Source organism: Sminthopsis crassicaudata, chromosome 3, assembly GCF_048593235.1.
Source record: "Sminthopsis crassicaudata isolate SCR6 chromosome 3, ASM4859323v1, whole genome shotgun sequence".
NCBI lineage: Eukaryota > Metazoa > Chordata > Mammalia > Dasyuromorphia > Dasyuridae > Sminthopsis > Sminthopsis crassicaudata.
In genome coordinates, this window is record NC_133619.1 from 396499690 (window position 1) to 396516463 (window position 16774).

A 16774-nucleotide genomic window follows, 5' to 3' on the forward strand; every position below is an offset into this window, starting at 1 on the left:
AGAGAAGCTCATGCCCCTGGTGCACCAAGCACACGTCAAGAATCCCTAAGGCTTTTTATGGGGAAGAAGGTGGGAAAGAGACAGAATTTTCTGCAAATATATTTTCAGCTAGTTCAGAAGTTGGTGTCTCATCTTTTTTATTGCTTGCATACTACTTTGGGGCCTCCTGATTCTAGAGAATTTTATCTCTGACTCTATATCCCTCCCCCTGGGTGTCGCACATGGACCTGCCTGGAGAAAGTATCTTGTTTGGAGCTCGTAGGCTATATTTAGCAGCATTTAAAAATATTCAGAGAGGCAGCAGAGTGTGCTGTTACTCATCTGTGGGCTCCTTCTGTTCCTCTCATAAAAACAGGCCTGCTCATATTCACATGTACACAAATGGTGTCCACATGGTCACAGCACACGGGTAATATGCCCTGTACACATGCATGGGACATACACTGTTCATTTGCTACCCAAAAACCTTTTTAGCTTCATGTCGAAGTCAGGGAAATTGGATTGTCTGCCCCCTCTGCTAGCCCCACGGAAGGGGGAAATAGGGGTGATGAGAATGAATCTGGACTAAGGCCTGAAGACATATGCCAGGTGTTATGTGACTACATGAATATTAAAGGTACCACCCCACATCTAGTCTTGATCAGTTCATAACTGGACAGCTGCAATAGCTTCCTTCCAGGCTTTCTACTTCTAAACACTCTTCTTTCTGATTCATCATACACATTGCCGTAATAACTATTTGTTCCTCATATACTGCTTAGATCATGTTATTTTTCTGTGCTTAGAAATCAGGTTTTTATTGCCTCATGTTAAATCAAAACTCTCACTTCCCTTTTAGATGGTCCACTAATTGCTTCTTACTATCTCATCATCCTTGCTTTTCCCAATTTACTGCTGTGAGCCAAGCAAACCCCCACACTGTACTCTTCCCACAACCTGACTTCTCCCACTTCATCCTATCTTTGCACAGATGCGCCTCTCCGGGAAAACCCTCCCTTTTTTCTGCCAGTCCATGGCCCTTTTCCTTCTTCCAAACTCACCTCCTCCATGAAACTTTCGAAATGTTACCCACCCACTTAGTTTTTAACACTTCATTAACCACATCCCCTTCAGCAATTAAGCACATAGCTTAAACAGACTATATGAATTTGCACCTGGTTATGTTTTGTGTCATCAAGTCTCTTTGCTTTTCTGGGTGAATCTTTTGTTATGGCTGTCTGTGAGATGAAAATGCAAGATCATGGATGCCCACTTCTTTAGGGATTGAGCAATAAAATGGGGTGTGAGTGTGAAGGAACCTATAGTGTCAGCTTTGAGTGTTTTGGATCAAGTGCCTGAAAATCCAGCAACTTCTTGAGTCTTTTGTCTTATGTCTTTTTTCAAAAGCAGATGGATGCCTCCTGCTGAAGTCAAGAGTTGGCTTATCTGCCTTGGGACATTGGCAAGAGGCAGGGATTCTAACAGACAATAGTAGCTGACCATTATATAGTAGAGTTTTACATAATTTATGTTATTAGATCCTCAATAATCTAGGTATTATCCCCATTTTGTAGCCGAGAAAATTGTAGCTCGGAGAATTTATAGGCTTTTCCATCAATCTAGAACTGAACTCAGTTTTTGCAGTTTCAAATCCAGTTCTTTCCCCAACTATCATGTACCTTCTATTATTTCTCAGAAAGAGAAATATTCTGAACTCTTTTCCTTTCTCCTTGGCCAGAGAGGGTCAGGAAGATAACTAAGGAGATCAAAACCTTTGCTGGGAGTTTAAGACACAGAATATGACAGAGGAGATTCACAGACAAAGAACTGGAAGGCACCTTAGAGGTCTTCTAGTTTCAATCCTTCTTGGCTATGTGATCATAGTTCCCTTTTCTGTGCCTTGAAAAAAATAAGTTACTTTGAGTAGGACCAATCTCAGCAAACCAAGACAGTCATTCCTCTGTACCTGTTTGTTCTGCCTAAGCTTCTTGAGATCAGGTATGCTTGTTTTCTACTTCGCTTGCAACTGACTACAATGTTTAAATCCAGGTTTCTGTCATTAACTCTGACTACCTCCTTCAAAGCAAACCAGGCAAAAAATCCCTATGATTCCAGGCCAACAGATGCTGCTGACTGACTGAGGAAGCCTGGGAAGACTGACCAGAGATTTCTGAAACTCACAAACCCTAGGAAGTGATAGTTTGGCACCTGTTTGGTTTCATTGTGGGGGAGGAAAGGGGTCCTTCTATTGTCTATTGGGGCTGTAGGAATAACCCCTCAGAGAAAAGTAGAACCCTAGTTCCCTATATTCTTTATAGTCTGTCTGCTGATGGCCAGCTGCCCACACTTGCCACTCCCCTCCACTGCTCCTCTACCCCTCCTCTCCATAACTTCTAGGAAGAAGGTTATTGATAGGAGGTAGCAAGTCTGAATTCCATTGCACCCTGGGGGAAAGTAGCCTGCGTCAGTAAGATTTCAGAGGCCGGCAAATAGTCCCTCTCCAGTTACACCTGGGTTCATCAGGAAGTCAGTTCCAAGTATACAGTGAGGTGAGTGGGGTCACGTGTCCAATCCGGGCTCTGGACATCGTGTTCATTTCCTAATCCTGATGATCAGTGAAGCGATTCCCCCACAGGCAGGGAACATTCTCTCAGACCTTGATTAACCCTTGCATTGCTGGTGCCAGTTCTGTCAGTCACCCAGGATCTGGATGGGGGGGAGTAGGTGGGGGAGAGAATGTGTGTGTGAGGAATTAGATGGCAAAGAAAGTGCTCTTCAAAGACTGAGAAACTGAGGCCTGTTAACTCTAATTTTTCTTTCTTTGGCTGCTTAAAGGCTAAGAACCTGAAGCCTGGAAAGACAAAACAGGGCCTCTTACCTTAACTTTCCTTAGCTGAAGTCCTTCCATCAGCCAGGCAGCACTGGATGTGTGTGAACCTCAAACTGAAATGTTCTGAGGCCCAACTAAGCACATACCATTGGATGAATGCACATCTGACTCTTGGCATCTGGCTTTTTCTCCTAGTTAGGGGACCTCAGCTCTTACTAGCTTTCTCTTTAGCAGACTTTCCTAACTTGTCAAACACTAACTCAATCAAGGTAATTTAGGGGTAGCAACACAGCTAATTAGGAGGGGGTAGTATCAGTGCTGGGGAGAAGGCCTCAAGATGTCAGGCTATCACTCTGGAAAAAAACGAGACTTAATAAGGGTAAGCATTTATAATAAGTTGGTTGAGTCAAGAGAGCCAAAGGGAGGGAAGAAGAGGAAGAGAGGAAGATCAAACCACTCACCAAGGAACTCCTAGTACAGTCCCTGGTGTCCTCATTTGCCCTGTTTTGGAGAAACCCCTAGTTCAATTCAAGTCTAAAGTCCCATCTGAGAGGGTGGGAATAAAGCTATGTGACTATGATTTATTGCCTGGGTGGCATTTGTTACTGAGCATCTAGAAACCCAGGCCTTGAGCACTGAGTCAGCTGCCCTAGGGGGCAAAGAGGACCCAGGTATTCCTAGTCTTGGGCTTTTGGAGCTTGACTGCAGAGACTGAGACACAGAAGTTAGGTGAGCAGGGGTGGGGAAGCTGTACAAGAAAAGTCGGTGTGAGGAAGGAGGAGGGGTGCTTAGGGTCCACCTGGTTCAGCTCCTGGCCTCCAATGAGGGTGGCGGTGGTGAGGAAGGGGGCAGGTCCAGCCTGGTGACTTTGTCCTCTGGAGGGACCTCAGATAACAAGCACCTCCTGTCTGTTCATTTCTGCTCTACTTTGTTCCCTGGGGAGAGTGAACCGAGTTGAACAGAAGAGGCTCAGTGCCAAGGGCCAGGAGAGAGAGCAGCTGGAGGGGGTGGAGCGGAGGTGGATTAGGAGGGATTGTGGGGGTTAAGGCATAGACCTGGCAGGACTCTGGAGAACAGCTTGTCCTTCCATAGGCCTAGGGAACATTAGAGGTGTAGTGGATAGGATGGGATGACAGCACCCTGGGTATTAAGGCTTTCGCTTTGCTAGCAAAGCCAGGAACCACCTGTGCTGGCTTGATTCCCTCTTTGGGTTTTGCTTTTACCTGCTCTGGGCCCATCTTCCTGCATTTCAAGAAGAGCTCCCACTCCACTGGAAAGCTTTACTCTGGTACTGAAATCTCTTCTCCTTCCTTACTAGTTTGCTAATTTTTAGAGTATGCTTGTCACATTTCAGAGGCATTAAGGACAGGAGGAGGGAGTAGAGGAGGAAATTTAGAGCTTCTGAATTCTTCCTTCCACAGCTGTTCCTCATTCTCCTTTTGGCCTCATTTTCTTTATTTGTTGCAAATAGATACTCTACCATCAGAATAGGGTGGAGTCCTGATATTAATTACTCTTAAGGAGGTGAAAAGAGTTTGCTTGTTAACATCTTCAGTGTCAGGGGCTGCAGTGATCATCCTTACAAAAAACAAAAGTACTTCCTTCCCTAACTGCTGCCTTTCTCTTATGTTATCAGTAACTAAGTCTTTCTAAATGCTCACTGTAGCTTCACAGTATTCCTAACTAGAAGGAAAGACAGCCCCACCAAACTTAAAATCAAGAGGAAGAGAGTCCAACCTAAGTTAGGTTAATTCTCCTAATCTCTTGAATATTGCCATCTCTATTTTTATTCATGATGAAACGGAATGTCTTCTGTGTATTGGAACTCACATTCTTCTTCAAGCTCAAATAGGAATAGTAATGCCTGATCTTACTCATAATGAGTGCTCTCTACCCTTTAAATTTTATAGCATTTCCTTTCCTTCACTCATTCAGTTTTTATTAAAATACAACTACCTATTACAATTGGGGCAGCTAGGTGGTGCAACAGACAGTGCCAGGCCTGGACTCAGGAGGATAATTTTCCAGAGTTCATATCTGGCCTTGGACACTTATTAGCCATCTAACCCTGAGCAAGTCACTTATCCATGTTTGCCTCAGTTTTCTCTTCTGTAAAATTATCTGAAGAAAGAAATCGCAAACCACCCTAGCATCTCGGCCAAAAAAATCCCAAATGAGATCAGGAATAGCTGGACATGACCGAAAAGCAACTGAACATCTAATACAATTAGTTATTTCTATTAAAAGATTTTAAGGGCTGTGATCATCCATGTTTGTATCTCTCACTACACCTAGTACAGTGCCAGGCATACACAGGAGTTAGTTACTTGATACATGTTTGTTGATTGCCTGAATAAACTAAAAGATGTGATTACAAAGTATCAACTTGCCAATGGCATAGCCTTATTAGAGGAAGTAGTCACGTTCCTTCCTATTCTAAGCTGCAAATGAGAAAGCTCTCTTTTGCATCAGGGAGGAGGAGGGGGAGGAAGGAAAGGAATATTACACAAACTGGCCCATCAGGTTTCTTTCTCTGCTGAACATTTTCTCAAATGGATGGGTAAACTGTCAGATTTACATTCTTATCTATTTCCTGGCTTCAAAAATGACCTCTACATACCTGAATCCTAAATCTACATATGCAGTTCTAATCTTGCTCCATTGCACATTGTCAATTGCCTGCTATCAACAAGACTGTTTGGTTTAGTAGAAAGTTTATCAGTTTTGGAATCAGAGGAGTGGTATTCAAGTCCTGCTCCAGTACTTGGAGCCTTCATGATCTTAGACAATTCACCAAGCCTCTCTGAAAAATAAGGGAGCTGGGTCAGATCTCTAAAGTCCCTCCTAGTCTGAAATCTATGATTCTCTGATCTTTACTAGGATTCCCCTTCAGTTTCTCAATTGCCCCATATTGAATTAAATTCCTTTCTCTCTGAACTCAGCTCTTCTCCAAACCTCCTATTGTGTCTAGAATAAAAATACAATTTCTCAGCCTGGCTCTGACCTACCTTATGGTATTATCTCATGTTATTCCCCTATTGAATGTATTCCACATTCCAGCCAAGGAAAAGTTATTCCTTGAGCTTTGCATTTTATTTCCTATCTTGTGTCTTTGTAAAAGGCTGTCTCCTATATTCCCTTTATCTTTGTTTCCAAGAATCTTTATTTTCTCTCAAGGTTCAGATTATGTTCCACTTTGTTGGCATTCTGTTGCTAAACAGAGGGACTGGTATTTTATCCTTAGGTGACTGGGACCCATTTCTTCCTTCAAAGATAGAATTATCTCTCTTCAGATATAACCTTGCATTATTATCTATCTGAATATATCCCTTGCTCCTACTCAAAAGAATGTAAGTTTCTTGAGGGCAGAGTTATTTTATTTTTTAGTATTGTATTTCTAGTCATACCAGAATAGACATTTAATATTTGCTGATTTGAATTTCTTTCCAAGCTTGGCTTGGTTTAATTCTGGATTTTAATTTCCTTCTAGATATCTAATCCATCATGACAATAAAGGTAAATGTCATCATCATTATATCATCATTGTAAATGGTAATTTCCATTTAAGATAGTACTTCACAGTTTGAAAAGCACTTTAACATGCATTATTTGCTGCTGACCAGTCCTCAGATTTACCAAGTTTTCAAATCCAAGTTTCCTAATCTAAACAACTGGGAAGTTAGAGGCCAGAAGGCTGGATTGGATGGCCTCTAAGATATGGATGGCTATAATGATTTATCCACCACCCTCCTCAAATCTTCCCTTTCTTCAATCCTGATTTCTTTGAATGGCCCATCCATCTTCCTCTCAATCATCTAAGGTCAGGACCTGAAAGTTTTACTTTGACATTTTACCCTCTTTTACCTGTGTGTCTTGACAATAGCCACCTCTGCAATATCACTTTCTTTACACTCTTCCATTACAATTCATTCATTTATTCATTACATTCAATCATTCATTCAATCAACAAATTTTTTAAAGTACCAGCTCATGCTAAGCTCTGGGCTGGATCTGTAGCTATAAAAACAAATCCAGGATAATTCAAGCCCTGCTTATATTCCATTGGGAGAAAATACCACCAACAGAGAGAATATAAATAAATAAAGAATATATACAAATGGAATAAATTTCTTGGGGGGTGGGATGGTGGGGAGAAGGAGTTCTAGCAACTGAGGGAAATCAGGAGAATTCTCATATCTGAAGTAGTGCTTGAAGGGAGCTTCAAAGGAAATTAGGAATTCTCAGAGGCTGAGTGAGGAGGGAGTATGTTCCAGGCATGGAGATAAGGGATGGAATATCATATTCTAGAAAACAACAAGATTTGTTTGCCTAAAACACTGAAAGTAGGATAGGGAGCAATATGCTGGAAAGGTAGGCTGAATTCAGACGGGGGATGCCAAAATGAGGGATTTTTATTATATCTTCAGGCAACAAGGACTCACTTCTTGAACAAGGGACCAACATGGTAAATCCCATGCTTTAGGAATATTAATTTGACAACTGTGTAAAGGTTAGAATGAAGAGGAGAGATTGGAAACAGGGCTACATCAACTGTCTAGGCCAGAGGTAATGAAGACCTGAAAAATCCTCAAAAAGCCCTGTATCTTTCATCTTTTCATCACCTCTGCTTCAGACTAACTAGTGCAAACTAACTAGAGATCCCTTGGTCTTAAGACTCTTTCCCCTTGAAGCAAGCAGCCTAAAGTTAAAAGACCTGGGTTTTGACCGTTAATTCAAATAACTTGCTAGCTAAGATTATAAGTCACTTAATCTATAAGCCTCAGTTTCTTCATATGTAAAATGGAAATAATACTTGTAAGTATATATTTCACAGGATTGTGAGACTTAATTAGCTAATAATGTATACTGAACACTTAGCAGGCTTTAATTTGCTACATAAATGGTAGTTGAAGAGTAGCCGGTATAGTAGATAGAGGGCTAGACCTGAAGTCATATATGAACCTGGTTACAAATCTTACCTCTTGACATTAGTTATATGACCGCAGGTAAGTCACTTAAGTTCAGAGTCTTGGACAAATCTCTTTTATTTCTCTAAGTTATGGAGTCTTTGGTGGAGGGAATTCCCACTCTGATGAAATCACAGATTCATCTACTCATTTATCTATCCTTTTCTCCTTTCCTGCCTCCCTCCCTCCCAGAACTCTGGGTCTCTCCAGGGCCCTTAGCACACTTTATCTTGTAATAGATTTATCTTTTTACATGTCCTTACTCCTTTGTGATGTTAAGCTCCTTGAGAACAGGAACTATGTTTTATTTCATATCTTTATGCACAGAACTTTGCATAGAGGAAATGCTTACTAAATATATGTTTAAAAAGCTAGAGGACTGCTATTTTGCTATTTGAGAATATTGTGGTTTACTCCCAGTAATGAAGGAAGGATTTTCAGGTTGTCATATCTGCACCAGTGGAATTTGTCACTTCACTATTTCTTTCTCTGGTGAAAAGCTGAAGCTGTTCTAAGGGTCTAGAACTGAGAGAATAATGACACTTTTGTAGGAGATCCAAACAGAACTCACTCTATATACAAGTTATGATATATATCCACTGACAAAAATATAAAAATTATATTTATGTACATACAAAAATAGTCTCTGTTCATTAAATACTTTCTATGTCACTGCTCCCTTAGATAAACACTCTTAGATAAACCCAAACGATTTAATGTCCCCTACCACATCTTCCCATTCCCATCTTCCCACATTGGTATTCTTTGCTTCAATGTTCCACCACAAGGGGCAACTAGTTGGTCCAGTGGATAGAGCACCAGCCTTGAATTCAGGAGGACCCCAGAGTTCAAATCTGGTCTCAGACACTTAACACTTCCTAGCTGTGTGACCCTGGACAAGTCACTTAATCCCAGCCTCAGGAAAAAAAATGTTCCACCACATCTACCCCCAGTTATTTAAGTCTTATTGGCAGCTAAATGGAACAGTGAGTGGAGTGCTGGGCCTGGAGTCAGGAAGACGAATTTAAAAACTGGTCTCTGGACAAGTTATTTTACCTTTCTCTGACTTAGTTTCTTCAACTGTAAAACATGATAAGACTATTTTACCAAGACTAAGGATTAAATGTGATAATCTTTAAAGCATTTAGGTTAATAAATAGGTACTTTATACATTTTTCCTTCCTTCCCATCGCTAAATAAAGGCTAGACAAAGTTAAATCTTTTCTGTCCATCCTGCCCACAATAATGTGTTCCTCTTCTTAATTCCTAAAGCACTGATCTTTGTACTATTCTATTTGGATCTTATTTGCTGTAAGACTACACCCAATCTTCCAAAAACAATGATAAGTGTTACATTTGTCTAGTTTACCCAACAGGCGACTGGCCAATAAATATTTATCGATGATAGTATCAGACTGCCATTGTCATGACATGTTCTATGTCTGTATGTATTCTGGCCTTATAAAAATCTATCATGATAGTCCTAGATCATATACTAAAAGAGTTCAGAGGATAAAGAGGGGACATCAGCTTTTGAATATTCTCCAAGTAAGTCCTTTCCTCAGAACTCCTATGCATTCTATACAAAATAAGTCACGAGCATGTTTCAAAGCCCCACATGAAGTTTCTCTGCCATTCTTAGATTTATGAAACAACAGTTAAGTCACTTAACAAGCCCAGTTGTCCAAAGAGATGACTCTGAAAGTGGGCTTGTCATCTCTAGCTTCCCCAACTGATGACCTGGGGTCATTAGACAGCTAAGTATGGGAACACTATTCTCAGGTGAAAATGGGGAAGCAGAAAAAGAAAGCAGCATCTGAAAAGCAGGCTGGCCCCTCTTTTTGCCTATAAGTTTTCCTTCTGACCTCTTTCCCATCCAAACAGAAGTGGGGGAGTTTCAGGTGAGATGGTGATCTGGAGTGATAGGGAGCTACACTTGGTCCTGGTCCAGAAAGGGTCTGGAGGCCTTAATATACAGAACAAAGAGAAGCATTGGGTTTTTTGGAGACCCTAGGGTCTGGCAGGCTCCACGGAAAAGGAAAGGATAAGAATAGCAGTGGTTCTGGAGGCTCTGCATTCCTGAGAGCGTCACCCAGCTCCTCCTCCTTTCCCCTCTCCTCCACCCCCCAATCCTATAACACAGCTTACCGAAGCCAGGGTTCAGCCAGGGACAGGAGTGGGCTAGGTCTCCTCACTCTCTCATCAAGCACTGACCAATAGGGAGCCTAGTCATATTGTGACACCCTCCCCCTATTCCTACTCCCTCCCCTCAACAGGGCCTTAGGAGTGATAGCAATGGAGGTTAGAGAAAGTTTCCCACCCCTATGGCCCATCTCAACCAGCATAGTACGTAAAGTTCTTTGGTGATCCTCCCCACCCCTTGGGGGACTGCCCCCCCCCCCAGCCTCAGTGCCCATGGGGTTAACTCACCATAACATCCCGCCCTGGGGAGGTGGAAGGGCTGGAGCCCTTGCCCTTTTCCCACAGGCTATAGCGGCCACTTGGTCTGTAGGTGGGGCTGAGGGTCTCCAGAGTCCTTGGGGCTGGGGCTGGCCCCTGGCTGACATTGCCCTTGCGCCCGTAGTTCTCCAAGTAGTCCGATAGGTACTCTGATCTACTGGCCGCCTGGTACAGCCCCTGTAGAGCACACAACTCCTTTCGGGTCCGAGCAAGCATCGGGCTCCGCCCTGGCCCAGGATCCATCCTATAGGTATCTGTGGTCCGGAGGCCAGAGAAATCTCGGGCCAGGTCCAAGTGACTGTTAGACTTCTTCTGGGTCAGGGGCACTACCTGGTCCCGGGAATTTACGGGCAAGTAGTTGAGAGAGCTGCTGGGCATTCCATAAGGCATGTTGCTGCCTCCATTGAGTCCACTCCCAGAAGGCCGCTCACTAATCCTGCTTTGGCTCTCTCCTCTTTTGTTACCTCCGACCTCCGACCTCAGCATGGGACGGCCTCGGTCATAGTCCAGGAGGGAGGCAGGGCCATAGGTACGGGGTCGGGTGTTGAGAAATCCAGAGGGATGTGCTGGCTTGAAGCTGAGTTTCTCCTTCTCCAGGAAGGATGCAGCCAAGTTGGCTCCGTAGGAGGAAGGGGTATAGGTCCCATAGCTGGATTTTGAATAAGGGGTGTCTGTGTAGCGTGATGAATCTGTGTAGCGCTTCAGGGTGGAGGAGAGCTGGGACATCCTTCAGGGTGAAGCTCAGTGGGGGCTGGGAGCGGCATGGGCTGTAAGAGAAGGGAAGCAGCTGTCAAAGACAGCCCTCAAGGACTAGGGCCCCCACCATTCCCATTTAGCCCCTTAACATCCCCCTCCTCAGCTGGGCAGACATGAATGCACAAAGATACACACAAACATATATGCCATGACTCTAAAATAATGAGATTAGTTAGCTGATTATGGGCAAGTCACTTAACTCTTTCTGGGTCTCCCTCTCCTCAAGGCTGGATGTGATGATCTCTAGGGCCCATTCCAGCTCTGACAGTCTCAGAGTGATTTATTAGTTAGAGAGGCCACTTTCCAATCTTACAGTTACACACTCTCAAACACGCACACACCCCCCCCCCCCACTCGGCCCCATGTCTCCTCCATGACACACACAGTCCCACATAAAGTCCCATTCCTAGCCAGGCTCTTAGACAAGCTTCCTGGAGGAGCTGATGGAGTTGAAGGGGGTTGTCGAAGCTTTCCTTTCAAACTGAGGATTCCAAGACACTCCACTCATGAGACAGCAGACACATCCTTCTGATGCAAGCCATGAGTCCAGCCCTGGCATGACAGATGAGTTTAATCCATCTTAAAATCACAGAATGTTAGAGAGAAACAGTTTAGCAGTCCAATTGTTTTATTTTAGAGATGGAGAAAATAGGGCTCAGGGAGAAAGCCACAAAACTTGTGGGTGGCAGGCCCAAGAACCATAATCTAGGTCTCCTGACTTAGATGCTTATTGCCTGTGTGACTCTGGCCACGTCCCTGGACATCCCTGGGTCTCATTTTCCTCATTTATAAAAATAAAGCCAAGGCCTGGAGAGCCTCTCAGGATCCCTCCAACTCAGATCCATGATCCTCTGAACTCTAAGTCCAATGTTCTATCATCTTGGCACTGCTAGAGTCCAGGCAGTACCAGAACCGGTAGCCCGGCCTAAGCTCTGGGGCTCTTTTCCTAGCATTCAGGCCAACCCCAGTATCGTACCCTACAGTGGACAGCTAGAAGGGTCCCAGTGAACACCTCCAGGAACCTCCAGGGGAGATGCCAGGGCTTGGCTTGGGCAAAGGAGTCCCCTGGAGGCAGAAATCCAGTAGTGCAGCCAGCCCTGACTTCTCCCCTGCAGGACCCAGTGTTGGGTCTGGTGGGGATAGCAGAGATCACAGGATTGCAGTCAGAAATGGACAGACACTTAGAAGCATCTAGTCCATCCCCCACCACACCCCAAGTGAGACCCAGAAGACGGAGAGACTTGCTGGGATCTGGAACCCCATTCTCTGATCCTAAAGCCGATGTTTCTAGTCTAACTTCCAATATTTTACTGAGATAGGACCCCGAAGGCTTCAGTTCACCTCTCCTGCCTCCACGACTAAGGTTCTTTCCCCAATTGGCTTCCTCTCAGCTTCATCTGACCCCCTGGGTTCTGACAGCTAACACAAGTGAGAAATAGAATTATGCAAAATGTTCGATATTGGAGAGTATGGAATGCACCTTCCTCATTAGTTAGGTGAGAAAAATAAGCCCCACAGAACTGATCTAATTTGCCCGAGGTCACACGTCTCAGTAAGCATTTATTAAAAACACAGGTGGGTCGGGACAGGGCTTGAGGCTAGAAGCTCAGGTCCTCAGGACTCCATCTTCAGGTTGGTTCAGCTACTGCACTGTGCCCCAACCTCTCCCATAAAGCTCGAGGCCTTTCTTAGTGTACCTGTACTGAGGACATCCAGACTATCTCCCATAGGACCAGTCTTTCTTGCCAAGGGAACTAGGGAGAGAAAAGTGCTGACAGGACAGGAGATCAAAGCAACTGGGTGTGTTAGTGGATACTCACAGTCCTTTTTCCTTGAAGTCTATCTGGGAGCTCTATGGGGAACAACCAGGAAATCAGGACTCTGGGTTTCTTTCTTTTGGCTGTATCGATTCTCTTCTACTTCCTTTCTTCTAGTAATGATAAATGGTCTGCCCATTCCTCCCTCCAGAGTTGTCCTAATTCTACTTTTTCTGTTAGCTTGCCCAGTTGGTTGCCAATCCTGCCTCCTGATAAGATCAGCAAGGGAGTACTGGGATAGTTGTGGTAGAAGGTGCTGGTGAGATATAGTAGGCATTGATTCTGTCTAGCTATCCCCCCCCCTCCTCTCCTGGGCATTTGAAGGTCCCAGAACCCAGCCCCCTTTGAAATTAAGATCAAGCCTCAAATACTTCAGGCTTGGCTGAGATCTCGGAAACCAGCTTTGAGGTAGGGGGTATATATTCTGGCATCAGCTGCAAAAGTATCTAAATGGGGGGTTAAAGGGATAGCCCTGCCCTGAGCACAGAGCTAATACCCAAAAGGCACTTGGATCTCAAGATTATGTCCCAGTGTTATCACCAAAGAGTCTCATCCATGCTGGCTGCTGAAGTTTCTCTCACCAGTCCTTTTATTCATTACATACAAATTCCCCTATCCCAGGGCAGGCCAGGGCAGGCCATGTACCCCTAACCCTAAGCAGTGCCTGTGTGATAAAAGGTAGCTGAGGAAGGATTTTTCCCCTTTTCAGTCCGTAGGGGAGAAGAGGCAGATAGAAGGGTTTTATTAAAGAAAAATGAGAGAATGGTGGGGGAAGAGGGAAGTTGGTCCGGTCCTGCTGTCCGGTTTCACTGTTAGAGAACTCCATCAATAATTCAATGTCAGAGAAACTCCAGGCATCAGGAGCCCTTAAACTAGGCAGCCATTCAGACATGTCAATGTCTCCTCCTTCTTCAGGGGGATGAGCTCATGGCTCCTCTCCAGCAGCTATACCACCACCATTATTAGCACCACCACCACCACATTGGTATTCTGTAGGCCATTGTCACAAGCTCTGAAATTTGATGGCCTGTCTTAAGACACTGGCTTTTTGGAAGGCCTCAGAGGATGCTTTTGAGATGGTCTGAGAGCACTGGAATATGGCTGGGACAGATGGGGGCTGCTGAAGCAGGAATTCAAAATTCATGTCTCTCTCTCCCCTCCAACACAATAATCTAAAGTAAAAACTGTTTCTTTTCTTAGTGCACGGGCTCCTAATTTGGGGTTCACAGACCCTAGGTTTCATAAGTTCCATGAACTTGGATGGGATAAATATCTTTATTTCACTATAATTGGTTTCCTTAGCAATCCTGTGTAATTTATTTTATCCATTTAAAAATATAGTTCTGAGAAGAGCTCTAAAGGCTTCACCCTGACTGACTGCCAAAGGGTTCCATGGCACAAACAAAGTGAAGAACCCCTGCACTAATGGAATCCCAGGGGATTTATACATTCTCATTTTCACACTAGTTTAATCATTTGGGTTGGGGCAATTCTGTCCTCTGGGCAGTTGTGTAGTAACCTAAGCATTCTCCCTCCCTACAATGCACAAACATATATACCCCCCTTCTTGGAAACCTAATGGCATTATGTCTTGGAGGGCACTGGTCTGGGCTGAGGCTACAGGGTATTCTCTAGCCCTGGTCCAGAAGAGAAGACTAGTTCATGTTGGCTCTCTTGGGCCTTACCTGGCTTAGGGGTATCCCTGGAGGGTGGCAGAGGATGGTAGGAGGAGAGGGCTTGGCCTCTTCCTAAAGGATAGAGTGCCTCACATGGCTACGAGTCTCCTCGTTGCCACAGGAACCACCAGTATGAATGGCCCTTTCATGGGGCAGTAAGAAAAGATCCTATTGGCTGGAATCCCTCTCACCCCCAGTATGGGCCCCCCTTATTCATCTCCTCCTCTTTTTTATTCTGGGTTGGCAAGTACTGACATGCAGCTCTTGGCAGACGGGCACCTCCTGTGGTGCCAGTCACTCTGGACACACTGGGCAGCCAAGTTGCCTAGCTCTGGGTACTTTTCCCTTGCTCCATCTCTCCAGATTGCAGGGTTCTCTTTCTAACTGCCAGAACTCTCTGGCTAAGCTTCTATCCTCTTTGGAGCTGGGTCACTCCCATGTTTCTTCAGAAAGGATAAGGTCCTTCTGGAACATTTAGGCCAACAGCTTTCCCTAAGGAGGGTCAGCAGCGTCCCCTTCTCTTCCCTGGGCTCAGTGCCTCATAACCCCTTATCTCCCCTCTATCTCAGACAATAAAAGGGTCTAACATTCCTTGGAGTTGTGGATACAGGGAAACTACCAAGGTCTCAGGAAGGAGGCTGCCATCTTCCTGGTCCATAGTCTATGTAGCTAAGAGGGGGCAGGAGGCCCCTGAGGGAGACAGCCCTTCAGATTTTCCACCAGCAGGCAGGTGAAAGTGAAGCCGGGAGCAACCTGAGCCCCAGAACAATACTATCAGTCAAGATATCATCCAGGAAGACTCCATTTCACTTGTGGTGCCAATTTCCCTCATGGTGCCCATGCCACAAGCATCCTGGACACAGCTAGGAGTTCTCCAGACATTGCCACGGGTCTCCCACCCACAACCCTGCCTCCAAGGTGCCAACAAATTAGATGACTCAAGGGTTACAATTAACCTTGTCACCACCAGAACAGCCGGCTCCAGTGCATCAGCCATTGTCACTTCCTGTCCCTTACTCGAAGGGTTCCCCAACCTGTCCAGCAAGGGCAGTGACTTACTCAGTGGGAATCCCAGGCACTCCCAGCCCCAAAGGTAAGGGAGGGTGAGAAGATCCCAGGCCCCGGCTGCCACTTCCACCGACCCTTGATTTGTTCTATATATAAGCACCTCCTGGTAATTTCTAGGCCAGATGAATCCCATGATCTGTTGTTCTTGGTTTGGGATAGAGATTTCAAGGAAAGGTTCATGGGCAATCTCCACTGGTGCCCTGTGTAGGATGAGCTATGTCCCTGACCTCCCCCATACCAGGTGCTTGGGGGCCTCCTCAGCAATGACCTCACAGCTTCCTAAAGCTACTTGCTAACGGGATTGGAATGTGGTCAGGCTAATGTGCCTTCTATGGAGGGCATGTGGGGTGGGGGTAAGAAAGAAGCCAGACTACTGTGTTTATCTCTTTTGGGGATAGAAAGGGGAATGTTGCCATTAAGTCATGAGGGCCAGTCTAAGACAGATCAGATCTGAGAGTGTTCTGGCAGGAAAATGAACATAGGTAGAGAAGAGGAGGGGAGGATGGTGAATTTATATTCTCACTGGTCAAGGGTTCTGTTTATTCTCAGACTTCCTCTTCTAACTCTAGCCTGCTCTCATCTTCTTCTAGCAAGCTATTATCTATCAGGGTCTAGCCCATTATACCCTATGGGATTAACAAAGTCTACATCCTTGAGGGGGAGGAGGGAAAGAATCAGTAAGGAAAATGAAGCCTTCTTAAGGTTTCCTACAAGTTTCCTAGGACCCTGGTGGGGAAAGTGGGGAAGTAGGACCCAGAGATCAGATAAAAGCTTTTACACTAAACAGTTGAAGAAGGTATGTATGTGGGTCCAGGATACTATCTTAGTTGGGAAGCATATCTTTGTATTTTCCAGAGAAAACAAAAATGGTGCCAGCACCCCCAATCATTGCCTCAATATTCCCAAACTTGCTTCATTACTACCAGAAACATAAGATGGTACTCCTGGCATTTTAGGTGATATGGAAAAATCCTGAAGAAGAGGTCCCCTAAGTCTATTTCCTAACTGATTCTTTCTATCCCTTGGCCAGATACTGTCTCTCCTCTGCTCTCCATCTCCTAAAGTCTTGTCCTGGCTTACAGCACCAGGCCTGGCTGGGTAGATGGATTATCTTCTGCCATCTATACCCGCCACCCCTCCCCCCACCACTCCCCTAGGCCTAGTAGCAGGGCAGGCACCAGGCAGCGGCAACGATGTGTGTTTAGACGCACAGGGGAGCAG

General features: G+C 44.9%; 1 protein-coding gene across 6 annotated transcripts in view; it reads right to left on the minus strand.

Annotated features, from left to right (window-relative positions):
• The window catches only part of USP2 (ubiquitin specific peptidase 2), a 28944-nt gene that overhangs the window by 10147 nt on the left and 2023 nt on the right, over positions 1-16774 (minus strand). For 2 of the 6 annotated variants that reach the window (XM_074302398.1, XM_074302399.1), the window contains exon 2: positions 10207-11003. In XM_074302398.1, coding sequence (XP_074158499.1) covers positions 10207-10962 — 756 coding nt within the window. In that variant the 5' untranslated portion in view covers positions 10963-11003. Of the gene's footprint in view, positions 1-2857; positions 3740-4032; positions 4175-10206; positions 11004-11192; positions 11545-14494; positions 14575-16774 lie in introns of those variants that run through there. The other 4 variants (XM_074302401.1, XM_074302400.1, XM_074302405.1 and 1 more) reach the window with 4 other exon arrangements.